The sequence below is a fragment of the Haliaeetus leucocephalus genome, unplaced genomic scaffold (assembly GCF_000737465.1).
Source record: "Haliaeetus leucocephalus isolate CR32 unplaced genomic scaffold, Haliaeetus_leucocephalus-4.0 Scaffold317, whole genome shotgun sequence".
In the NCBI taxonomy this organism is placed as follows: Eukaryota; Metazoa; Chordata; class Aves; order Accipitriformes; family Accipitridae; genus Haliaeetus; species Haliaeetus leucocephalus.
The window spans coordinates 7046630-7073969 of NW_010972753.1; the positions used below are offsets into that span (position 1 = coordinate 7046630).

General features: G+C 41.3%; 1 protein-coding gene across 1 annotated transcript; it reads right to left on the bottom strand.

The window, feature by feature from the left end:
- Positions 1-5485: 5485 nt before the first annotated feature.
- Positions 5486-27332, bottom strand: TMEM47 (transmembrane protein 47). The gene is made up of 3 exons (XM_010571334.1): positions 26822-27332; positions 13166-13306; positions 5486-6237 (listed from the first exon to the last, which is right to left on the bottom strand). Exons 1-3 carry the CDS (start codon positions 27045-27047, stop codon positions 6059-6061), a joined length of 546 nt encoding a protein of 181 aa, XP_010569636.1. The 5' UTR covers positions 27048-27332; the 3' UTR covers positions 5486-6058.
- Positions 27333-27340: the final 8 nt, after the last annotated feature.

Below are 27340 nucleotides of genomic sequence, written 5' to 3' on the forward strand. Positions count from 1 at the left end.
GAACCGAACCCAAATCAGATATCGTTCCTGAAACACAGAAGTCACCGTTCATCTGTCCGAGGGTACGCTGCTTCCACCAAGATGAGCCCATCATCAGCGATAACACGCTCCTGGCTCCCGTCTGCCACAAACACCTCCTGTCTAGCTGCGTGCACTTAGATATTCTCTTGCAGTGGCAGGCCTAACATACTCACTCCTTTACGTATCAAATCTTATAGTTCAATAATATGATATCATGGGCCTGAAAAAGCAAAAGAAAATGGACCGAGAGGAAGGCAGGAGAAGTAAAATAAGCAATAGCAGATATTGTTGAATATACCTTTTGTGATTTTGTTATTAAAATTCAAAACTTGGTTGAGTACCTGTATTTCACTCACTAACAATTTCATACATTCCTCATAGAAATTATGAGTTCCTATACACCAATCAAACCAGTTGCTCCAACAGTAGGCAATGGCCTACTGGATTGCAGACCCATTCGGTTTATTGTGGGGGAACTATGTACAAACCATGCTCTTAATCAGACACTGAACTACTGTTTTCCACCTGGCTGCCTACATCCAGTGTTTCTCCTCACAAACCACAAAACTTGGTGTAAGTATTAACTGGACAAAAGAAAAATCACAAAACTCAGCCTTCCTGTAGGTTGCAATGCTTGTCGTGTCAGATTCCAGACAAACACATGGCTTTTTCAGATACCTAGAAGATTTAAAGTCCTCTTCGAAGCTACTGCCTGTTGGGAAAGCCCAGGAGCACTGTTTTCCATCAAGAGAGTGCCAGGAAGTCACTAACACAGCAGAAAAATCTTCTGTATCTCCAAAATCCCACCGCACCTATACATTTAACACAAAAATGTTGACTTGGGTCAAGGTCCTTCAAGGTACAGAAACAAGCAAGCATTACAAGTCCCCATCCACAGACAAAACATCAAAATACTAACTTCAAAGAAGATTTTGTAAACTTCCAAAGAGTTTTGCTTTGGGTATGTTCGCCAGAGTTTGTACATGGGAGTTTTCAGCGACACTTGCAGACCTCAAACCATTTGTTTCCACTAAGTGCTCCGTGGCTCGCTCATGTTCAAACTGCATTTTGGGAGGAACAAACTTGGGCTCGTACACCATCTTCCACACATTTCCTCTTGCTCACAACATGCCGTACATCCAGCCGCGCTTCATCTGGTTCAGCAGCAGAGCGCAAGGCCTGCTTTTACGGTGGATACCAAACACACCGTGAGACTGGCAAGTCTGCTGGGACGTCTTTGGCACACCGAGGGCATGCCAGCTAGTGCCAGGCCAGTGCTCCTATCGTTCAGCATGTTTGGATAGACAAGGTTTGAGCAAGGCACCCTCACCCTGTGCTTAATTTCTTCCCCTGGTAAGCCAACGGGCCCCTCTGACCTCGCGCCAACATGTAGGCGCACAGATGACCTAAAATTTGGGCATTAAGCTCAGGTCAAACCCTTGAGGAATATGCCCTCTAAAGCCACACGCACTACAACCAGAATTTTAATGCAGATTTCAAGAAATACGCCTTCCACCACCTCTCGCTTGCTCCCTCGCTCCCCAGTGGCTGTGGATTCATAGTTCCCTATGAACTTCCTTCCTCCTTCAATTGTGCTCGCATTTCAAAAGAAAACAAATCTTCAGACACCGCCTCATCCTCCACCCCTATCATACTCGCTCCCTGCTCTGAATTCCTTTTCCATGACTCGATTTCCACCCTGGGCACCCCACCCTCGTGCCTACACTTGCCCCTTGCAGTAGCCCACGGCAGCCAAGGCTCTGTCCTCCGTTCTCCCTCCTATCGCTTTCTGCTGGCAGCCCCTTCTTCACGCTGCCGCCCGCTCACATGAGAGGTACCCAGCGATGCAGAGGATGACAGCGGGTTACCGGACAGTAGAAACACCACGGTGTAACGTTTTCAGTGTTTTAAACATGCTTTTCCATTTTTGCACCACCACGTTTCAGGTTCAAAACCAGTATCTGGGGTTTTTTTCAGGGTGAAAAGTAACCTGGCTTTCAGAATCACAATGGAATAAAGTATTAGTTATTGGAAACGTGAAAAAGAAACCTGTATGTCATGAATAAATTCCCCCACTGGAACAAGGTGCTCAGTATAGATTCCCATTTCAACACATGGCCTTGTTATTTACCACATTAAAAGCAATTTGGCTTTCTGATGTTACAATACTTGCATTTTTATAAAGGCAGTATGGGCTCTGTGACACCCAGACACCTACCCAGTGCTACTGGTTCTATGGCCAGGTGAGATGGAGGGGTTACACTGGCAAGATCCTGCATCTCTCCCTCTCTCCCCCTGTGTATTTTGGTAAGACTCCCTTAGTCTGGCAACCAAATACCAAGCATATTCACTAGCCTAAGCAGACTGTTCCTTCTGAGCCTGCCCAACAGAAAACCACGCCATTTCAGCTGCATACATATTCTACTCAGAGCAAAACAGGCACATTTGGTTAGTGTAACAATTTTTTTATTTCAGTTACTTTTTCACATAAAACTTTATGTAAGCTACAAAAATCGTGAAATGCAGGAATGGTATTAAAACTGCAAACTTAAAAGTTTTAATAAAAAACCACGTGTCTTTCCCTGCTAACAATGACCATTTAAAACGAACCGTATTTTGATGGATTCATTTAATAAACATACCACACACTTCTCAAAAATAAATAAGAACAACATCAGAAAAACCAATACCATCAACAACATGAAGCATTTAGTTGTCTTTTTTTTTTTTCCTTTAAAGACAGAAATGAAATTTCTAGGCACAGTTTTAGGCATTATAGAGGACACAGAGGCAATAGGTTAGTGTGCACTGCTCTGTACAAAAATACAGTCTGAATAAATTACATTGCTAGCCATAAGATTAGACTTCACTTACCAGTCAGTTCATTGCATGTTTAATAATATACAGTTACATGCTAATCCATATATATCATTTATATTTCAAACACATAAGTCTCTCTATATTTGTTTTTAAAATTTACAAAAGCTAAACGAAGTTGTGCAAGAAATCCAGAAGAGGTGCTAGGTACTTGTCAGCACCGGACGGTATACTTTAAGCTTAAAAAATACAAATAACTAGCCCTGCTTGCAAGTTTGCTATATATGTATTTATTCATATATATTTAGAAGAAAAACAATGGATTTGTTGTGTGAGAGAATCATTCTGCCAAATAACTGAAATAATGGTGGCATGACACAAGCACAACATACAGAATGATTCATTTGTTGTATGTACACTCAAGACACAGGTATGTAGCCTTTTTGTGGCTAGAAAAAAAAAAATAAATCAGCATAATGTTGTATTTACTTTTAGTTCAGTGCTGAGAAACAGAATGCTTACCAAAATCAGCAACGGTAAGGGGAAAAAAGAAGAAACGGCAGTAGCAACATAAGCTAAAAGTAGGTACCTAAACCCATATATACTGGATGCCCAAACGCAAAGGACCTGAGGAGTTTGAGAGGTGGGTCCTAATAGACTGCATTACCTTCAAGAGGAAAAGCAGGCATTGAGACTGAAAATCAGATCTCTGACCCGAATATGAATGAAGAACCTTGTCTTCAGGCATTCATGTTTGTAAATTTTTTGCCTGAATACCTTTCATATTAACAGCCAGGTGACTTTCAGAGCGCATGCCATTAATTTGCATATGCCTTAGGCCTGACAGTTGTTTTCACTCAAACTCTACATAAAGAAAAATGATTGGATAAATTAGTGGATACGATACGGGTTCAGCACTGTACCTTTTTGTCAGCACAGGTGAAGTGCCACGCAACGTCAGCACCAAAACACCGTCCTCCTGGAAAGGTACAGACATCTCACAGTGGGCTTCTCTATGTTAACCTAATTCCCATGCCAAACTACAATGTTCTCCATGCTGCTAAATAAAAGCAGAACTACACAGCTGTTCAGAAAGATACAGAGTTAACTATATACTGAATATCCGCCTTAAGTCAGTCTCAGGAAAAAAAAGCAGAGTTACAAACGCTCTCTGGTGCCTGTGAAACAAGTGGACATAATTTTTCCTGCCATCCTTTTTGTTCTCCAGGCATCGCCATATAATCCCTTCAAAGTCAAACTATCATTTTGCTCCATCTAACCTAATTAATCACCACTGGTCCTGGAAAGACTGCTGATATGGAATATTCTGCCATGGTAGTAAAGATTTAACTCCAGAGAGCCCCAGAGTTTTATAAACCATCTCTTTACGTCAGCAATACCTGAAGGCAGCCCTGTGGTCCCTCTGCGCCCTGCAACCGGTGGCACAGGCGTTAACACTGTAGATGCGGGCTTAACATTGAGAAATTCAGCAGTCCCTTCCATGGCACCAGGAAAACCATTTGTAGAGAGGTGGATGCGCAACCCCAGCATACCTGATTTTGCAGAGGTCCACATAGAATATATTTTAAATTTCTCCATTAAAAAAAATAGTTATTTCTAAAGATTAGAATTGTATAAAAATATGTTCATAATTAATCGAAAATATCCAAATAAGCAAACCGTAAACAAAAATAAAAGTGATGCGGATTAAATTCATGTAAAAGTTCTCCCTATTTTATCTTGGGTTTCATTTCATGTGTATAGTCTCTGGATGTTTTTAAGTGGGAAACATACTAAGGAAGGAGTAATTAGATGTACATAATCATCAGCCAGTCCATTATAAACTCAGTCTTTAAAAACAAGATATTACCTCCTGCGGTGCTAATGTTTTAAGATGGACACGACGGGGTCTCAGCTGTATTCTTGATGATCAGAGACACTCACAACCTAACTAGATTTAAAATAAAAATGGCAGTTTTTTCTTTGCAACAGCCTTAGAAAACAATTTTTAGTTAAGTACTAGATTACACATGGAATAGCGAGTACTTATTTCATCCAGTTCTACCTTAACTTGAGGTGAACTTTTAAGCATTTCCCATAACATAGAGTCTATACAAGGGCATATACGGAAGATAAACCATTTTATGTTTATTTTGTAACACCAACCAAAATTGGGGGTACCAATCCAAGACTCTCAAGAACGTGTACAAAGTTAGTATTTTAACCACTGCATCACAGCTCATATTACAATTTTAAGATGAATAGTCTCTTCTCCCTCTGCATTTATACTTGTACTATATATTTTCATTTGTACTAACAAATACGTTTCAAAAATATAACTAAACTTGTTCCATATGCATTCTTGTCATGATGATGTTCGAAAGTTAAATGGGTACTTAGGACAACTGCAATTCATTCATGCATTTTAAATGCCTCAGGGACAGATGAGGTCTTTTTTCCACTCCCCCTTACCTCCACCCTCCCAGCAAAATACTCAGAGCTGAGACAACTTCCAACTACACAGTCAGAAGCACATGTCTCCACGTTTGGACTTCCTTCAACAATCTGCTACAGCTGGCATGGTGAAGTTGATTACCAATTCATGAAATCCTGTGAGGTTGGTGGCTTGGTTTTGGTTTTGTTTCTTTTTTTATTTATTATTATTCTCCCAGAAGACTGCTGAATGCAGATATTAGACAAGTCATTAACCAGTTACATTCACTGCCCTCAACACAGTCACTTGCAACTAATTCCTTAAGAGCTTTTTTGAGCACGTAACAAGGGGCCAACACAGCCTATTGTACAAGATGCCATTGCCTGCTTATCAGACATCTGAATCCTCTATGATACAGGGAAACTTCTAAATGGAGCCTATACCAGCTGCTCCCCTGAAGGCAATAGCAGATGCTGGCATTGCATTCTCATTCCAACTGGTTTTCTCACAATGATCGTTGTCACGTAGATCCTTTTGCTTGTTGTCAGGAAAAATGAAGCTTATGTATCAGCAGCTTGCAGCATCTGCCTATGTAAGATCAGCAATCCTAGTGTTTGCAGTTCTTTTAAATGGTTGTAAAAGCTGGTTATAGTGTTCACACCCAAAAGGCAAAGGCTATTTTATCAACAGAGCAGACTGTTTGGTGCTCCACAAGTGTTCTAAAAAAACTGTGAGTTAGAAAAGATGGGGTAATCCTTTTGTTATTTTTCTTTTCATTAAATGATTCTAGTAATAGTCTTCATAGTTCTTAGGGTTCAGGCAATAAAGAATGGCACCCCCAAATGAAAATATAGTTGCACCCCAAGCCAGGCCATAGCCCCAGTTGAACTCATGGTATATTTTCAAGCTGACCGTTTCGATGAACTTGATTGGGTAAAGGACTAAGCTGCACACCTGAAGAACAACTGAAAGAGAAAAAAACCACATGTCAGAAGCAGCCTTAATTAATTTCTATAAAACAAGGAAAACATCACATAACTGAAATTCATATTTAAAATGCTCTTGGTGCATTTTTAGCTTGTAAGTACTGCTCTTTTTGAAAAAAAAATCACCTTCATTTCATTCACAGAGAACACATTCTTCCATATTCCCTCGTTAATGAACAAATGCTATTGCTATGGTATAATGACAATCCTTAGATGTCCATGAAATAAACAGTGAAAGCAATCTTTTCCCAATTCTTTTCTGTCTCTCCTTCGTATTTTAGTTTGCAGCCATTACTCCCTCCATAATAACAAAACTAAGATCACTTGTTCTACAGCTATTATAAGTCAAAACAAGAAGCAAGAATAAATGAATATTAAGAAATATAGCTCAGAATCAAATTGTTTACTTAGCCTAGAAATAATTCGTTGTAGTAGGTGATACATATTTATGTTCAGTAGAGACTCACTAAATTACATATTTCATATGCATTACTGTGTACTGTAATCAGAATTAATGATATTGTTACACAGAATACCAAGGAATCTATAAAGTCTGATCAGTCACTGAACTTCCAACTGGCAAAACATTGCCTTGTATTATGAATTTAGGGGGTGTGTCAGAAATGCTTCATGATGAAAAAAAGCTAATAAACCAGACCAAATCCAAGGCAGTAAAAAGCTTAAAAATCATTACTTTCTACAGCACTGTCTCTGAGAGCCAGATCTGCAGCCCGATCCACATGTCTGCAGCGGAATTCAGCAAATCTGTTAATTACTGTGCTACATCAAAAAAACCCCCACATACAGTAACCTGAAAAGGAAAACATACAGATGAAGAACCCCAATTTTCACAAGAAGGCTTCAGTTTCACTGGCATCTTTTAAATCCAGGCGCACTGTTAACAGAAAATTGGGACAACAGTTTCCAAGGTAAGGTGAAAATTACACTTGGTTTGAAGACGAGAACAAGCTGTATGATGTATTGATTCTTCAGGCCTCTTGTTCTGCCACCCACAAAAGACTAAACATCACCAGAATGTACAAAACATCCTTTCTGCCCCTCAGATATATGATCGACCTTACGGCAATGCTCCCTTCCAGCATTTAACCCTAGCAATTTTTGAAGACTTTGGCATGCGAGTGCCTCTGCAAACTACCCCAGCCTCTGATTCCAGGCAGGGTGAGCACATCCACACAGTTAAGCACGTGCTTAAGTATTCGCAGGCCTGAGACATACTCTGATGAAAGTTCAACGGTACGCAGTGTAATGCCATAATAACTACTTCCTTTAACATTGACTGGGTCATTTTTTAGTTTATTAGCTATTGTAAGAAGAACGAACACTATTTAGAGAATTGTTACGAAGCCAGAGCCAATATAAAATGCCAGCGGATAACAGAGAGGAAGACTACTTTGGGCTACAGAAGCCCTTCTGAAATTACACTGAGAAATTACAGGAAAATAAAATAAAGTTAACTATATTCTACTGCGTGAACATTTTGCACACTCCAAGTCTGTCATTTGCCTTTTCATTCTGACATGCACTCTGGTTGGGACTGGTATGGGGAGATGATTTCCAATGTTCATTACACCCTCGGTGATAACACTTTACAAAACACTAATTGGAAATTTCTCACCGCCCCCCCCCCCCCCCAGCCTACAGACTAGTCTTTGGACTCTTACTTGAGACTGATAACCTGAATAACGTTTGGATAATGGATTTTCTGATGTGGATACCAAAATCCACAGGATTTTTTTAATCCTGAAGTTATTGAAGTGTTACTTTGTGTTATTCCATTTTAATGTAATTTTTGTCCGCCAGCTCACAAAACACTCTGCAACACTGGAGAAATTTTGACAGGGTACACTAGGGGAAGCACCTACTCTTATGAAAAGATTATGCATTCCAATTCTGTATAACGAGAGCATCATTATACCCAAAACCACCTGAACATATGCTCAGCTTTCAGACACATCTTTAAGATCATCCAAAGTCAAAAAGGATTTCCTAAGATGAATGGAAATAAGCAAGTTTTTTAGTGGCTTCCTGAACTGGGGATGTGGCATCTGCTGAGTCAATACAGAAACTGCCTGTGTCAAGTGCCAACCAAGGAAGCTCTCCACCTTCCCTCCATCTAACATACGAAGTATGCTGAATTTTAATGTACAGATTGGACTTGTCAAAACAAAAACAGTGATTCTTTTGGAAGCAGAACATGTTGCTAAAGCAGCAACACCCACAACAGGTATTTTAGACATTTTTACAGCGAGGGTTCCTGCTTTTGCTACTACTGGTCCAGCTACACTGTTGTAAAACTCAAAGGAAGTGCTGGCAGCAACTAGCCAGTGGAAACAACCACACTGCGTAACACTGTCATCACTTTGCACTATTTTTGCCTCCCGTCACTGTTTCTCCCTGTAGAGTGGGAAGGGACCTGTTTAGGCTAGAAACAGCAGTTAGGGGAGTTATGAAAAATGACCAGTATGACCCCAAAAGACGTTAAAACCAATGCTTGCAACTACTGATCTGCTTCCGATGAATTTAAAGGAACTCTGTGCTATGTTGACCTATGTCAGGAAGGGTGTGTACTACCTGTCTTCAGAAGCGCTAGTCTTTTCCTGTAGAAAAAAAGGCTGCAAAAGAAATCTTAAAAAAAAATTTCCACTTCAAAATGCTACTCAAAAAAGACTAGTCATCTCAAACTAGACTATTCACTTTCAATTTAGACCCATTTTTATGAGTAGCAATACAATGCCTGCAAGACAATTGCCCAGGAAGAGGAATACTAGTTTTATTCTACTTACATGAAATATATGCAATTATATGTACTCACCATATTAAACACGCAGAAATCACAACAAATGCTTTAAAACTAGGAAAACACAATTTCAATCATCTTTGTTTCTTTGTTCAAATGTTTGACTATAAGAGTTTTGCTGTCAAAAAAACCCCTTATTGTGTGGCTTTCTAATTGGTCTACAATCAAAATGGTGTTGCTGGCTAGTAAGTTCTGTATTTCTGTTCTCCACACCATCCCTCCTGCTCATTCACATGAGTAAAGCACTTCCTTTAAGTATTCTCCAAATACTATCTGCTGTCATTTTTTTTACTCTCTCACCTGTAATACTTTCACTTAGCCACTGTTTCCCTAGCTTACATGCAAAAGCATCCTGTGAAATGTGTTAAAAGCTTACTAACCTCAACAGGTTATTCTTCTAAACATTGTTAAAATTGTTAAAACATAGCCCCAGAAGGCACACGCCTTTTAAATTACATTTTTTGTTTGCTTTTATGGACTTCCAACAATAACACCTTCTCTTTCTACCCCTAAATTAAGGCTCTGTTAGCAGTCAGTTATCTGGTAACCATATCATGAGACTCCTACATTGTCAAGTTTGTGAGTTTGTACTTTGAGGGTGCAGCTTTCAGGGCCAGTTTGGTTCATGAGCACTAAGACGCTCCCATCAAGTACATAAACTAGCGACCTCTACCAGATCAAAAATGCTGGGAAGAAGTGTAGGGGCCAAGGTGGGTCCACGCAAGAGTGTCCTGCAACTGCCTCTCTCTATGCTCCACGTTTTTCCATTACCTGAGGTATTCCTGTTCCTCTCCCCATTACACAGAGCTGACAGTACATATTTTAAACGCATTCACATCTGTTGATCACTTGCTGGATTATTCTCAGTATCTAGGCTGAATTACTTTTTTTGTCCTTTTGGTTTCTCGTCTCTTCCAGACCTAGTGAGTCAATCTTCTTCCTCACCTACAGAGTCACTAACTGAAACCTGAAGCTGAGAAAAAAAGAAAAATAAATCAAAATAAATCAAAACTAGAAGAAAAAAATGCCTGGAGCCAACTGTTCAGACTCTAAAGTGCCTGGAAACCATTTTTCCATTTTGTCCTTTCTCCCACATAGTGACGTTTTCTACCTGACACCCACACAGATCATTAAATGTCTCTGAGCAATGCATCCTATGTCCTTCTTCCAGATGCAGCTGGTAGACTCCTAACCAGAGTCATACAGAATATTTGGCAGATTCACAGGTCAGGGCAGGGTTTATCCTCAAAGATCTTCTGTGAAATCCACAGGTGAAGGTTTAAATCCATGGACAGTTGCATAAGGCACAAAGTCCACTGTGCTGCAATTTTAACTTTTCCCTCTTCAGTAGGGGATTCTTTCCATAATTACTTTAAGATACGCCAGTCCATATTCACCTCTAAAAATCACTGACAACAAAGAGAAAACCTGTAGGAAACGACACTAACAGTGTCAGCATCAAATCCCCAAAGGATTCTCCTCAGATTTGCCAGAAAATGTAGAAGAATGGGGCAGGCTGTCTTGGCCTCACCACCTCTCTACTTACATGCTTCAGGTCATGGCTATTTAAAATGCATGTGCACCCACACACAGAAGCAAAGGAAAGAGGTGAACACCACTCATGAGCTAAAGCACCAATATCATAGAATCATATAGAATCATAGCATAGTTTGGGTTGGAAGGGACCTTAAAAATCATCTAGTCCAACCCCCCTGCCATGGGCAAGGACACCTTCCACTAGACCAGGTTGCTCAAAGCCCCATCCAACCTGGCCTTGAACACTACCAGGGATGGGGCAGCCACAGCCTCTCTGGGCAACCTGTTCCAGTGCCTCACCACCCTCCCAGTAAAGAACTTCTTCCTTACATCTAATCTAAGTCTACCCTCTTTCAGTTTAAAGCCATTACCCCTTTCACTACATGCCCTTCCAAAAAGTCCCTCCCCATCTTTCCTGTAGGCCCCCTTTAGGTACTGGAAGGCTGCTATAAGGTCTCCCTGGAACCTTCTCTTCTCCAGACTGAACAACCCCAACTCTCTCAGCCTGTCTTCATCGGAGAGGTCTTCCAGCCCCCTGATCATTTTTGTGGCCCTCCTGTGGACTCGCTCCAACAGCTCCATGTCTTTCTGATGTTGGGGTCCCCAGAGCTGAAGGCAGTACTGCAGTGGGGTCTCACAAGAGCGGAGTAGAGAGGGAGAATCACCTCCCTTGACCTGCTGGCCACGCTTCTTTTGATGCAGCCCAGGATACGGTTGGCTTTCTGGGCTGCTATTGCACATTGCTGGCTCATATTCAGTTTTTCATCCACTAATACCCCCAAGTCCTCCTCTGCAGGGCTGCTCTCAATCCACTCATCTCCCGACCCATGTGCAGGACCTTGCACTTGGCCTTGTTGAACTTCGTGAGGTTGGCACAGGCCCACCTCTCAAGCCTGTCCAGGTCCCTCTGGATGGCATCCCTTCCCTCCAGCACGTCGACTGCGCCACACAGCTTGGTGCCGTCAGCAAACTTGCTGAGGGTCCACTCGACCCCAGGAAAATATATTTTTCCTTTTTGATGCAAGTAAGCATCAAACCCCCCTACCCCCAAACTTTTGCAGTAAAGACTAGAACTAATTTTATGCAGAGGAGAATAGATTAAACTTTAAGCTCAATAGCAGGATTTGGGGAAATTTTTTCTTGGAGAAAGTTGTTTATTTTTTTAGTACAAACTTAACTATATACTAAATGAGCAATATGGCAAGATAGGCAGTGTATGGCTGAATAATTGCTAAGTTACTACGCAATATTATGAGAAATTAAGTCAAAAGCCAAATAAGAAACCACTACAGAAATTCAATAATCCCATTTCCTTCAAAGTTAACTGCCCAGCATGCTTTATAACCTCCGAATTAATACTAAATTTTAAAATAATGGCACCAGGGCCTTTACTCATCCAACCAAGCAAGCAATGCGACACATAGAACAAAAAGATACAATTTCCGCTCAGGAAATCTGATCCTAGGCTGCATTCATTTCCTAAAAGCAAATGAAACATCACCTATCAGTATCTCTTGAGCAAATAAAAGTGCATCCTGACGCGCTGCGGCTCAGTCCAGGTACCATTATCAGCAGGGGGCAGCAGGAGCTTTCCCTGGAGCTTTGTTTCATCCCTGAATTCCCTGCAAATTCCTTGCTTTTTATCTTTTCATATCCTTGTAAAGTGGCTTTTTTTTTTTTTTTTTTTTTTAATACATCCTGAAGACTAGGTTCTGTTATCCTCTTCATTATGGGCTATCAGAAAGGGGCTTAAGCTGCTGGCTCTGATGCAGATATGAGTGACAGGATGAAGGCAAACCAGGATGAAGGTTTGGTGAATCTCAGGAGAAACAGAAACATCCGTGCTGACTAAGCCCCAAAACACCAGAATGTACAAAAAGGACATGATTTGATATTGTAATTACACCTCACTGGACCAGTCTTACAGACAATTCAGATTCATAGGTCTCCCTTAAGATTTTGTGATAGTTTGTATAAACTGTTCCATTTTCATGTTTTTAAAACCAAACAGGGACTACACTGTGACAGCTTGTTAAATTAATAACTAAGTAAGCAAGCAGACACAATGAAATTAATTCCTCATGGCACAGGGACATATATAAACACCTTGCAACCTAATCCTATTTATTTTCACACGTAGGGCTTCAAGGGTTCACATTCGGGCATTAATTTTCCTGTTTTAAAACTGTAAAAGGAAGAACATTAAAATAACAGAAATGGCTTTGCATGAAGAATAAAAACGGGGACATCAAGCAGCATAAAGTCACAGATTTAAAATGGTACTTTTGAGATTTATCCTCTGTAGTTTCCCCCACTGCATGTACTTCACAAAACAATAAATATAATGCAAATAAATAATTGTTTATGAAGAATAGTGCAACTGCAAAAATTATTAATGCTGTACAGAACCAGTATCCTGAAAAACCTCACCGGAGTTAACACAGAAGTAAACCAAATGCCTCTGAATTAGTATGCAGAACAAGGCATGTCTTCCTTCACAAAAGTGAAGCATCTCTCATGAAATTTTTGTGATGGTGCTCGTAATCTGCTTACCTGCAGCAAAGAGCATGACTGCAACCGGTCTGTAGAACCGCCTCCGAGATCCCACGCAGATAGAGATCAACCCAACCAGGAAAGCTATGAGAATAATGGCAGCACCACCCAACAGCAAAGCAAGAGTAGCTATCTGCCAGTCTAGGGGGAGAGAAAAAAAAAAAAAAAAAAAAGAGAGGGGGAAAAAAATAATACAATTTCAGTAAAACAAGCCCATAGACCTGACAGGAAGAGCAGAATATGAGGAACACAGAGGCTGCATCAAGTCTAGGGTAAATAAACAACTGTGCTTTGGATTTCTTTTCTCCTAATTAGCGAAACACCTTTATACAACAGATGCAACTCAGGAGCAAAGTGCCACAACCTCCCACATTTTTTCAAGGCTTAGTTGGCCACATTGGGATTTTGGCTAGAGTAAGACTGAATAATTTGGTCCCCTGGTTGTTGTCCAATTGAGAATGAGAAATTGAGGCTGGCTCAGGATTAGCTAGTGTGTTAGCTGACCCCAGTCTGTCATAACTTTCTCACAGAAGAAAGTCAAACCCGTGCTTGAGCTGATTAGGATGACATAGGAAGGGAAACGCAGAGAGGCTCATCATATACACCTGTCACTGGGGAATTACCAAGGCCACATAATATGAATAACAATAATAAGGTAAAGGAAGGAGATGCTCAAAGGGGAAAAAAAAATAATCAACACACACACAAAAAAAAAGGTGGAAGTCAAGCCCTTATAAAGAAAGTAACGATCATTAGATGCAGAACAAGTCAAATCTGAAGTCCATTTTAAAACGTCAGTTATCCTGAAGTGCCAGTTTTTCTTTTCTTTCCCCAACAGCAACTTCTGGATTTGGCCCAGTGTATTTCCCAGTTATTTTCATATACAATGGATGCAGTTATAAACATCCTTGCAGCCTTACATCACATAAAACAAAATCCATTTGCAAGCTGATGGCCATCAGGGGTCCATACAACATCCAAGATCTAACTTAAGAGCTTCTGTAGGATTTCAGAAAGGCACGGGCTTTGTGCTGTCTCTCTCTGTGAAAGAGTACATAAGACCTTGTCTCTCTCCAATAACGGGCATCAAGAAGAAGAATCAGATCACTATTTACTGTTTATCACTACTATTTAGTAGTTCAAGGAAGATGAGCCAAAATCAGCTTGTGGGAAAAGGACTTATGGATCCAATATATCTCTCATTACTTTGAAAATACTAGCAATCACATGATATTCAGAATAAAATGTCCAAATGCATTACACAGTTCAAAGAAAATAAGATTATTTCCAAAATAAATTTAGAGATCTTAAGGTTACTAAAATAGAACAAAACCCAAAAAAACACATTTTTTTTTTTAAAGAGCAAAAGTTAATGTTTTAAAAAACAGTACATCCAGTTTCAAGAGGGATCTAATCTGCTGAAGATACCGACAGTGCAGCTGTGGAGTTTAGGAATGGAAGGCTGGCAGCTATTATCACCAAAAAGCCTTCATATATTATACAGAAAAGGATGAAGGAGATTAAAAGAAGAAAGTGAATAGAAGAGCTATAAAAGCATTGCTAAAAAAGAAAGTTATTTTAAAGGTGTGTTTGTGCAAGTACACACATTTATTTTCATTCTTTTTAGAAATCCAGGCATGCTATTTACTAATACTTTAATTACTAAGTACTCAACCTTCCAAGCTATTTTACTCCTTGTTTTCTTACTGGACCAAAACCCAAGGCTGGGAACAATCTCTCATTCTCCTACCATCAGCATGCAATCTCTAATGTCAGTTTGCTGTGTGTCCCACTGCTTTACTATTAGTGGGATGGAAATATGATTTTAGTTACGGATGGGAACGTTATGAAGAGTGGGCTTTAACGTTGACATGATCCTTCAGAAACACCAAGTGGTTATTGTACTGATGATTTAGAAAGTATTCTTCCAATATCAGAGTGCATTACAGATATAAAATACAGAAATAAACAAACAAAATGGACCACTTTGGAACAACATGAAAGGAATCCTTGCACTAGAAAATTATACAGATACAAAGACTAGACACATAAATCCATATTGCCCCAAAGTTAAAAGCCATACAAAATTGATGAAATAAATCAAAGTGCCAGATGGGAAAACTCAGAAACTAAGATTCTTGAAAGCCACTACAAATAATAAAATATTAAATGTTATCTTTGCATTGATCAGATGCCAAAGTCTAATGCAAACGGAAGGTGTGTAACATTGGAGTAGCAACTAAATAGAAAAAAAGTTCAGTATCCTATTGCTTTCCAAAACCACATTGGCAAGACCACCAAACAAGTGAAAATAACTAAGGCAAAGAAGATATAAGTGTGGGGTTAGTATATAGTTTAACTTCCAGGACAGATATATGTATGGATTTTGGAAAGGTTAAAAAATAAACAAACTACCTTACTATAGTACTGGTGTGGGAGGTAAAAGGACAAATGAGTGTTGGAAGACACCTACACTCCCAACTAAAAAAGAACTGACTTAGTTAAACAAAATTAATTTCTCGAGAAAGAGATATGATGTTGACAGTAGGACAAAACCGAGACTCAAAGTTCCTCACTACTACCTGAGGATCAGGTATTGAACGTTGTGCTCTGGGACACAATGTCTGGAACTGCCTCTTTTTTTTAGCTCCAGCCTCCATTCACAGGAGCATACAATGCTACCAGCCTTTGCCTTGAGCTGCAGCCGAGAGGGTTTCTGGCTAAAGAACATCATGAAGGTCAGACATTATTGCACAAAGAATACTGGACTGCATTTTCCTCTACTGCCTACCATGGAAACTACATGTTTAAATCTCCTTGTCATCTTAGAAAAACCTTAACTTGCAATTCTGGAGGCCATTTGATCTGGTGACAAAATAACGCTTACGTTGGATTAAGGAAGTAAAATCTTCTGCATGGGCCTTCTACTTAACAGCAATTTTTTTTTTAAGAAAAAATCCAGGCCACTGGACTTTATACAAAAGAAAAGAAACATCCAAAGAAAACTGAATCACTGCCACTGAAGGAAGAACATCCTGTAAGTTAGATAGCTGCAACAATATAACCGCATACAGCAGTTTTCTACAATAAAAACCTGTAGTGTTCCTTGGGCTACCCAGGAGCGATTTATAACGCACAGCATCAAAATGGGAATAGCAGATTGCTCTGTTACATAGTGTTACTGGTACACAGAACATAAACATCATAAGCCTACTTTAGAGTATCCAAAATATGCTTGCGCCATTTCTAGGCACGCACCAATCTTGCAAATAAGTAACTATACTCGGTTCAGGAGCTTCAGCAGTTCAGTGAGACTGCTTGTTCTCATAGAGATAGAAACATGCATAAACATGAGCAAAATGGGACCATATAGATGATAATTATTAGTTTCCTGGATTCAAAACACAATTTGGTTACACTTTAAGAATGCACATCAGTATTTTTCAGTGTACATCACTACAGTTTATTTACACTACACTTCCACTATCTAAGAAAAATGTTAGGAACAAGTAAAATCACACTCCCACAAATCTTAATAAACTTTTAGATTTTAAAAAGCACTGTCATCTCACAGACATGCCCAAATTAAGTTGCTTTCTTGGTTTATAACTGTAGAGCCAACAGAAAGCATAACTTCAGATATTTTGAGTGTTCCATCATTTTAGACTATGTTACAAATTACACTGATAATACCACCTATCCCATCCAAACAACTAGAATTAACACATTTTTGACAATCGTTAAGTCACTTGAGACTGACTTCTTAAGAAAAGTTTCATTTAATGTATATTATTTTTTGGTCTGAAAATCCAAACATGTTTTTGTACTGCACAAGAAGTATCACAACGTCTATAACCATGGGAAATATATACTACAGTTCTGATGGTATGATAGTGTTTACATAACAATCTGCCTATTAGTTTAGGGATGTGGATTTCAATATTTGGAAATATATATAAATATGAACCTAGGTACTTAACACATATTTTCAAAACATATATGGTGTAAAATTCATTACAGTTACAATCTTCAATAAATAAATAAATAAATAAACAACCACCCCCCCAAGCCATGATGATAATGTTTCTTTTCAGTTAATTCCTCATATGTAAGTCAGTGCCTTTTTGTAAGGACAGCTTGGTCTCATTGGCAATTCTGCCTGTTTCTTAACGATACTGAAGCACAGTGTTAATGGCACACTGCAATGTGTGATTCTCCTCCCTTCTTCCCCCCAGATGAAATTACCTAAGGCTTTAAGCTGTATATTCATTTTTAACTAAGAGAAGCTCTCTCTGCTCTGTTTCTTGGACAAAATAATACTTCAGTGCTAGGATAAAACCCAGAAAAGCCACAAAAGAAGGAGAAAACATCTCAAAGTTCTGAAATGTTTATTTTAATAACTAGGTCATTTTTTAACACAAGAAAGAGCAATGCAAAAGGCTAGCATTGTCATAGATTTCATGTTTTCAGCAAGTTCCCCCCAAATTAAATCTTACCTACATTGTATTCTACAGTAAAAGGAGTGGTGGACATAAAAAAATACTGTGGAATATGTGAAACATTTTTATAGGGCTCTTTCAGATACCGCAAGTGAACTGAATTAATCTCTTAAGAAACAATCACATATTCCTTTCTTTTATATAATGGTTGTCCACCGAGTTCTCTCCTCATAGAGGCTGAAGTAAGAAAATGCATGCAGCTGTTACATGAGGAAGGTAAAGACTGACCACCTTCTAGCACTAAACAAAGCCTTGGTAAGAAACAAAACACAATAACACTCAAGTAAGTTTCTGATTCACTGAAAAGCTTCCACTTATCACGTACCTGCCCTCAGCCAATAAATATTCTTTTCTTAGAAATTGTAATATAGCATTTAAATTCAAGAATAATGAATTTGAAAGAACATGTCAAGTAAAGCATAGAAAGTGGAGGCACCCACGCATAAGAAATTAAATATAACCCACTGAATGTCATAACAATCAACTAAGATAAATAAGATAGCAAGAGATATTCCTAATTGCTTCATATTCAAAACTATTTCTAAGTTTATAAACACCCATCAATTTAGCCATCAAACAGACAACAAAAGTTTAAAAAGTGTAATGATTATATAATAACACAAAGGTAGAATCTAGTTTCTAGAAGTGCATTTGACACACGATCAGTAAGATCTCTTCTTTCTTCAGCACGATCAGGTGCACAGACTTCTGTGGAAGGCCAAGCTCTGTGGAATTCAGCAGAAATACCGAGGTAAAATAAGGACTGCAGCGGCCATTAAGTTCTCACATAAAATTATTCCATGGAGAAGTCAGTCCTTTGGAACTTCACCGGAGCCAAAATGATGGTTTTTAAGGAGCTGCTCAGACGAATTCTGCTCCGGATGAAGGGGATATTGGCTAAAGCTGGGAAACCCAGTGTTCATAAATGACTCAGTCCATACTCCTCTGCTCTTGTACAGCCAGCACAAGTACAGTCTTTTCAGACTCCGTAGCATACATTTCTGCACACCGCAGGGAGAAGCACTTTCTGGCAGGATCCATACCAAACTTCCAGTAAGTTGCTCTTACTGGAGCTTTCCACATTGGAGCCTTATACAAAAATCACAATAAATAAATAAATAGTTTCTGGTCATTGTCCATTTGTATAGTATGCTTATTACTGCCAGCTGCTGCACAGACATACTCTAGCTTTTACGTTTTCTTTTTATTTTAGGGATTGAGAATAAGATTTTTCTAAAGTATGAAAATGACTTCTGCGTGTGGATCCTCAAGTCACTTCGACACTTAAAAAGCGTTGCCAGAGCTGTGGGCACCAGCCAGCTGTGGCTGAATGCATAATTTCCTTAAGACAGAACTCAAACCCTCCACACCACGTCTTTCTTCTGAAAGCCATGAATTTGAACACGTGAAATAACTACGTGAGGTCACACGTATGTTAAAAAGCAGCTGTTTGTGGAAGAGACACAAGTATTCTCTACTACTTCTTCAACAGGAGATTTACGTACCGAGCGATTCCCTGAGAAATTGGTCTTCATCCACATGCAGCAGCATGAGGGACAAAGCCCTCAATAACCCAAGTCTTACACAACACAGGTGGGCTTAACAGTGAGGCTTTCTCACAGCTCTAATTCACCAGGATTTTGACAACACCCAAACAGAAATTTGAGCATTTTATGCTGGGTGCCAAAATCCATAAGTCCCTCCTAAGGATAATTCAGAGGCTCCACATAAGACATCAGCCACTTTCCATTTACTGTTTGAGACGCCTGGAGGATGATTTAGTGTTCCTGATGCTGAGTGGACAGTCATTTAGAGCCAGTCAAAGAAAGAGAGAACAAGCAGAGAGACATGTCCAAAAAACAGCTAACTGGAGCAAGCCCAGGTACGCCTGTGTCTTGCCAAGACGTGGAATGCTAACGGCTAATGATGGCAGCTGACTAACGAAGGAGGAAAGGCAGACGGCTCCTTAGCTGCAATACACCACGGGCTAGATGGCTTCTCAGAAACTGCAAGGTCTCTGCTTCCCAGCTCTGGCTCCAGACTTGAACCTCTGCTCCCATTTCACAGAAGAACTTCTTAACTGCTAGGGTAGACTGAAACTACTCTGCTCTTCTGTCTGCTGGAAAAAGCTAAGCGTGAGATCTATGGGGTCCATGAACAAATAGATATGAGGGAATCCAAACCTGAGCCTTGCTTTGAAGTGCCCCTTACCTAACTGCTCCCTTCCAACTTTCCGGTGCTGTTTCCGCACCTTTCCACCGACGTACAAAAATGCTGAGAGTTACTGTAAGGCAGCCCAGACTCAGGGCTCTCTCACCTTTGAGGGAAAACATCCTTAGCAGTCACCTACAGAGTTGCTTGACCTCCTCCTCCTTTTTCCTTTTCTCCACAGCAAGGTAACCACGATCAGTGGGGAAGAGGCCAGCTCCGTTCCAGACAAGGTAAGGGCCCGCTGGCAGGACGCTCTGGGCAGTGGGTGCTCTACCACCTACCCTGCTCAGGGAACGACGTGCTTGCTAAATCCAGAAAATAATTAGGCAACCATTGTGCAGACTCCGCTCACCTTTCAATGGCAAGCAGAGCTCCCCTGCCTTCCACCCAAAGATGCCACTGAGCGAGGAGGGCACAGTTTGGTTCCCAGAGAAGCGAGCAGCACTCAAAGCAGAAATGGTCTCAGTTTCTCAGGATGGAGTCTACAGCAGTTTTGCATAAAATACAGACTGCATTAATCTGCCTGCTGTCTCCGTTTCAGTTGCTGTGTTCATCAGACTATGTGTGGCCCCGAGACTGCTGGACTCGAACTTTCTGTGTGCTTCGACATCACCGCAAGTTTTATTTCTCCTCTCTACAGGAGATCAGGCTGAACAACAAAACCAATAAAAATATGGTAAACAACTCTGCTGTTGTGCAGAGGAGAGATTTTGCAAGACAACAAGATGGTTTTATGCCCGGGGGGGTTACAGATATATGAGCAACTTGAAACATAGCAGGTGCTTGCTCATCTGCCCACTGACACACATCTCTCCTGAAGATTAAAGCTTGCGTTCCTTATTTATACAAAATATATACACTTTGGGGAGGGTGTTGTACAGCTGCTGTGCCACGGCCTGCCTTTATTTCTAAAATCATGGAGTAAAATCCTTTAAATGCAGTGCATCTTCAAATAAAGAGTTAAATGGTGCCATTATATAGATCTTCATTTTATTGTTTAAGGGCAACATGCATTGCACATCACTTTTGCCAACAGAGGACTTCCAAGACAAGCACAGCATTACAGAAAATCATGTAATCTGTAATTCATTCACAGAATAGTACAGCATGTACTCAGGCATTTCGTCCATTGGATACACAGCATTCTTCTGAGATTAGCTCACTACTATGCCATTTTAATTACTGGATATTCATTCATTCATTCAATAAAAAAACAAAACGCACACACCCACAACTCCAAGAACCTCACAAAACCCTGGAAATCTTAGAATTATGTCATTAGGAGAGAAGTGTGGGAGATGTGTTACACAAGCTTTTCAAGAAAAGCTCACCTTTTCTGACCTCTTCTACATACACTATCACATTTTAGCAATCTGAAGAAGGAAGAAGTACGCTTCGCATTGGAACAGGAATATAATTATTTCCCACAGTTACCGATGTTCTTCAAGCAAACTGGCAATCTTTTGCAATTTTCAAAACTCATTCTATTGTTCCTTGAGAAAAACAATTAGCATTTAAAATAGTTCAAGGAGTACTTCCCATCAAAATGATGGCCTTTATGTTACAGAACTGGAACAAGGAAAAACACATGAAGCAATAGAGCTGGATAGACTTTACCCCACCTCCTGCTTGTTACCTTGAATCTTGTGTGGTCACAACTCAGTAACAGAGGCAAGGTTACTCTCTGCATGTTTCTAAATACAAAATCTCATCAAATATTTAAACCACTTCTAGTAGCCCTAACACAAGGAACATCTTTTAACTTACTGGTGCAAGACTTCTTTAATTAATAAACAAGACTTAAAGCAACAGGATACGTTACTGATTTTACAGTGGCAATGAACAACAGCAGTAACGACAACCCACTAAGGCTAGAAGTCTTCCTTCCCGCATTTTTAAAGAGTATTATCAACGATAAGGTGTATGGTGCTCTTGACCTGATCAGGTAATCTCACACAAACTTCATGTATTACACATAAATGTGCTGTAACCATGTCTCTTAGCCGGCTGGAGAAGGGTGTCTGAAAGGGTAGCCTCCATCATACTAAAAGATCCAGACTACTGAAGAGGAGTCTTAGATCTGCTGCTCCCACAGACCATGGCCTTGGGAAGTCTGAAGCTAAAGTAACTGGCCCATTTGTAAAAGAGGGAGCACACCTTAGAATATCCTATCTGGGACTACTGTGAGGGGTAGTTAACAAATTCAAGGCGTTTTGAACACACTGAAGGAGTCAGGTAGACATCAGGCATAAACTGAGTCTCAGTCACCACAGAATCACGGAATAATTTAGGTTGGGAAGGACCTCTGGAGGTCATCTAGTCCAGCTCCCCCCAGAAAGTAGGGCCAATCTCCAAGTCAGACTCAACTTCCAAGTTAGATCAGCTTGCTCAGGGTCTTAGATGCTGAGCTTGAAGTAGTATGGCTTTTGATTTTATATCCACCTTCAGATAAAGCGTTGGGGATGATTATTAAAGAGAGTAATATGCAAAATGATAGAGTACAGTTTTCAAAACCAGAAGGAATGTTTTATTAATTCCTCCTTATGTCATACAAGCCACTTTCTTCAGACTTAGAAAAATTACATTTGTTGTTCTTATGTTATTTTACAGCAAACTATCAGCCTTGCTGAGCTTTTTACAAATATGTATCAGCATCAACTCTGAGCAATGATCCAGATCTTCTAATGAGGAAGCTGCTTTTGAGCTAGTAATTTCCCCTTGGAACAACTCCTTAGATTCAAAACAAGCAGATACCATCCAAGACTATTGAGCCATGTCAATTCAGATATCTGCATCTAATGTATAATTAAGGTTAAACCCCTTCAAATGCTACTGAAAGAGCAGCCCCTGATGCTTTTCTTAAAATAAGAACACATTAGAACAGAATTGTGAGCATAAAACTAGACTCAAGTTGTTCTACTGCACTATGCTGTAGGTTAAGCTTACCTTTATGGCTTGTTCACCACTAAGTTTAAACATGTACCGAGACCCTGTTGCTCTTACTTCCTTGAGAATGTTTTGTCTTTCAAGCATTCATGGACAGTTCTTAACCAGTATAATATTCTTAAAGAAAACTGAATGTTGCGTGAACACATATACAGGTTAAGTAACAAAGCCATATACCCCCATTCACCAGAATGAATACAGTTAATCAACATGAAACCATTCAAACGTATTGTTATATAGGCTGTTTTCACAATAAACTGAAATGCTGCAAAGAAGCCGCTGTTTCCTATGAATAGCATACACATGTATTGAAAGCAAAATACACGATGTTTACCTGCAGAACAGATTCTATGGAACCATACATGTCTTCCACGTCATATTTGTGTATCTTTGATTTAAAGAACTATAATGGCTGCAGTCTATTGCACAAATTCAAATTTACTGTTATTAATTCTGCAGGAAGAAGGCGACTACCTGTCCAGGCACAGACAAACCAGGCAGTTGCACATCAGATGCATTTAATTTTAGGCGGATGCTGTGACAGAAATAAATATTCATACATAACTCTTAACTCTTGATAAATCTGTAAATGAACCATCACAAGTGACACATAATCCACTTCAAATGAGGTCCGAAAAAAAATTTTTTTTAAAGACACCAAAGGAACACTCCAAACCCTGTAAGTTTTTTTTTCAGTTTAGCACATGAGTTTAAAATACAGCTGACTTAAAGACAACTTGTGCATTAGCCAAGTTAAGCTTTGATCATAGAAAATAATTTTATGCCCAGACAGCTGGTGAAACTGTAAAGCAGCATTGCTGGATCTCAGGATTTTATCATGAAGCCTTCCATACTGGCAACTTTGTTAGTTTTTCAGCTCCTGAAGTTGCTATTAGTGGGAATTTTAGAATTTCATCAAGGGATGAGGGAGATGAGGGATATGCAAGAATACCTTCGTAGCTCCTGCAATTACAGGAAAAAAACTGAACAGGTGATTTACATAGACTCTAAAGACTAAAAAAGAAGAAAAGCAAATTAAGATGAGGTATTTTATAATCTTCAGGTTTCTAAAAATTAATCTGACTCACTACTTTACATACTTGAACCATCAATATTGTGAAGTACTTACACAACTTTCAAAGCAGTATGAGAGCAAAGGATTGCTTGCAAGCTATACAAAAAGCCCTCAAAACAGTGAATGAATGCAGGAACACACACACTAAGCACTAGCAACGCTCAAGGAAAACTGAGGGATTATTTCCTGCTGTAACAGCCAATGTAATCACGCTCTGTACATTTCCTTCTGCTCTCCACTAAGTTGCCCTTTTGATAGCAGTCAGGGGTCCTACATCTAATTACAACAAAGGTTTTTAATTAAACCTCGAATATGCTTTAACAGCTTCTGGCATGAGCTTGCCCTTGATGGTGCCACTTGAGGTGCTCTCCTTCAAGGGATGATGAAGTAAATCTCTTAAAACCATGGGTGAAGATGCCTTTTTCCTGTGCGTACTACTGCTTTTCACAGCTAGCTAGCTACAAAGCTGCTTGCAACGGTATCAAGCCAAAAGAGCTTTCCCTGTGGGAGCTCTCCCTGTGGGAGCTCTCCACTATCTCCAAAATATACTGCTTGCTAGATTCTTGAGGTAGGAGGAAAGCACACTGAAAATATTAAGGCAAGCACACAAAATGGTCTAAAAATTAGCCCAATCCAACTTGGTGAACTTACTGGGAGCATTCCTAGTGACTTTAAGGGGAATTGTAACACACTAGCAGAAGGCAAAGGCAGAACAGTACAGTTTCTCATATTTCAGGTCTCCTCAGAGTGCAGCATTGTGTGCCAAACATGAGGAAAGCGAAGGGTTTATTCCAGTCACCTCAAATAAAACAATCATTCACTTCTTCCCCAGTAGCTTGTGAAACCTGGCTCCACTAGACTGGAAAGTATCCGAGGAAAATGAGTAAAGCTCATTCAAGGAACTTGAATAAAACTGAACAGGCAGGAATTTTTGCACAGGATAGAAGAAAGCACCAGGAGAGGACAAATTTTCAACACACAGCATCTGACAAAACTACATTTCATTCCCGTCCATCCTCACCCATTCATCTTCCACCTTCTCATAAACAGGCAGGTGACCAATAAAGCAACGAGAGAGATTCGTGTCCTTTTATGCTATTCCATAAGCTGCCCTGCTTTTCTTAATGTTCCACTGTGTGTGTGTGTACACACGCATGCGTGGTGGGGAGATGGATCGAGGGGGGAGCCCAATAAAGTGTGTGTGGAGACGGGGCGGGGGGGGGGATCTGAAGCAGGTTCTCATTCAAGCCATCTGAAAAGTCTTTCTGCAGTCAAGGGGATACTATTTCAGGAGACAGGGAGAAGGGGCAAAGGATTCACGTTGCTAAGGAGACACGTACAAGCTGACATTCCTACATAAATTTCCATTTATACTGGGGAAGGAAAAGAAAGCTCTCCGAAGTTTGTGTAGATACCCTGGTAACTGATTGAAACCGACATTTCTTTACAATTGGTTTTGGCATCATATGATTCAAAACAAAACCCCAAACGACATTTGAACCCTCAAATATTACTCCACACAACGACAGAAAAAAAAACAAGCCCAGCAGCAAAGGAACCTGTGCAATTTCTACTCAAGCAGAGATCAGTTATTTCCCAGAACCTATACAAGGATTTCAGAGAAGCAAGGAAAAAGGAAAGCATCTAGAATATACAGTCAGCCCCTTGCCTTCTTTCCCATAACAAACATCTTGTGCCTGTACGATTTACCCAGCCGGAGAGCCCAGTGATCCAAATGGATGATTTAGCAATGCAAGCGTGTGTGTGGGGAAAACAGGGACAGGGAAGAAAACAGGGAGGGAGGGGGAGAAACAGGCTGGCTTCATTTTTCAGTGTTTCTGTTGGGACTCCAGAAGTTGCTATCAGGCATAAAGTAAATAAAACAACCCGTGAAAACCGAAACAATTGTGGTACTACAAAAGAATTTACTGAAAAATATTCAACAGGCAGCTTGTTTATATCACTCACAACCCGCTTTTTAAGTACTCCAAGCAATAGTGAAATGACATTTAAAAAAAAATAAAAAAATATATGACCAAAGACCTAGAAAGCTGAAGAACGAATGAGCATCAAGAAATCAAAGCAGGGAGTGTGGCAAGAAGGCAAAGGAGTACCGAAGACGATGGGAAGCTCAGTACCTGCTAGAGAAAGACACACACAAGCACAGGCAGGGGGATGGAGAGTCCAGGCATCCCCACTCGGGACAAAATAACACTCGGTTTGGGTTTAGGAAGCCCCAACTTTTCAAGACTAGTGACTTCGGGGGATGGGGACGCGCTGGGGAGGGTGCGGGGGGGTGCGATTATAGGATACTTGATCCCCAACAGCTTCTCACTCTATGAGAGCTGCCGCCACACGGAAAAATAACCGAAACTAGTCCAAACTCGGGATCTTTTTGTGAAAGCACCGTCAAAGGCGGACCCGAAACCAGCCGCCCCTCTGGCTCACAGAAGCCAACCTCACACACCTCTCCCGCACCCTCGGCGATCTCGCAGGCAGAGGGACGAGCCCAGCACGGACCCTCCGTGTCCGTGTGTCCCCCCTCCCGGCCCCCAGCAGGGGCTATTCACGGCCACAGACCCCCGATGGGGACGGACGAAGCGGCTCGGAGGGCGGGAGGACAAAGGTACCGGGGACTTTTCCCGGTGGCCGGAGCGGGGAGTAGGGGCGGCAGCGGGCGAGGAGGGGAGACCGGGCACGGCTCCGGTGCGGGGAAGGGGGGGACTGGGACACAGTCCCGGAGGAGGGTGAAGGGGAGGCGGCTGGGGGGGGCACCCAGGGCACTGGGGGGGGGTTAAGTCTCAGTGCCCGGGGTGCGGCCGAGGTGGTGGTGGGGGGATAAGGCAGCAAGGGGCGAAGGAGGGACGGGGCAGGGGCGGAGGGGAGCGAAGCCGGGGACACACACACACGACGCCCGTATCTCACCGCTGTGCAGCGTCGACTCGCAGAGCCAGCTGTCCAAGTTGCCGGGCTTGCGGCAGGACTCCCAGAGGGACAGGTAGTACTGGTGGTCCGCCGTCACCCAGGCGGGGCTCAGCACGGCTCCCAGGTCCAGGCACAACGCCAGGAAGATGCACACCAGCCCCACCAGCTTCAGCGGGGTCAGCACCGAGACGCGCACCTCCTCCATGCCGCTGCCGGCCGAAGCCATGGGGCCCGGGGGGGAGGAAGGAGGAGGAGAAGGACGACGCGCTGCCGCCGGCCCCGAGGGGAACAGGAGCGAGAGCCCAGCTCCGCGCAGAAGGGGCGGGAGGAGGGAGAAGCAGCGAGACCAGCGCTGACTAACGGCGGGGAGAGGCTTTCGCAGGCGGCGGGCAGCGCCGCTCCCTCCTCCTCCTCCTCCTCCTCCTCCTCCTCCTCCCTCGCCGCGCTCCCGCCCCGGTGTATCAGGTGCAGCAGCTCCCCCTAGTCCCCCCGCCGTCGCCCGGTCCGGTCCGTCCCGAC

Coding starts and splice junctions, on each gene's coding strand:
- TMEM47 (XM_010571334.1), bottom strand. CDS start 27,047: ATGGCTTCGGCCGGCAGCGGCATGGAGGAGGTGCGCGTCTCGGTGCTG. Junction 13,307..26,821: donor CGAGTCGACGCTGCACAGCG/GTGAGATACGGG, acceptor CTCTCCCCCTAG/ACTGGCAGATAGCTACTCTT. Junction 6,238..13,165: donor AGTCATGCTCTTTGCTGCAG/GTAAGCAGATTA, acceptor TTTCTCTTTCAG/TTGTTCTTCAGGTGTGCAGC.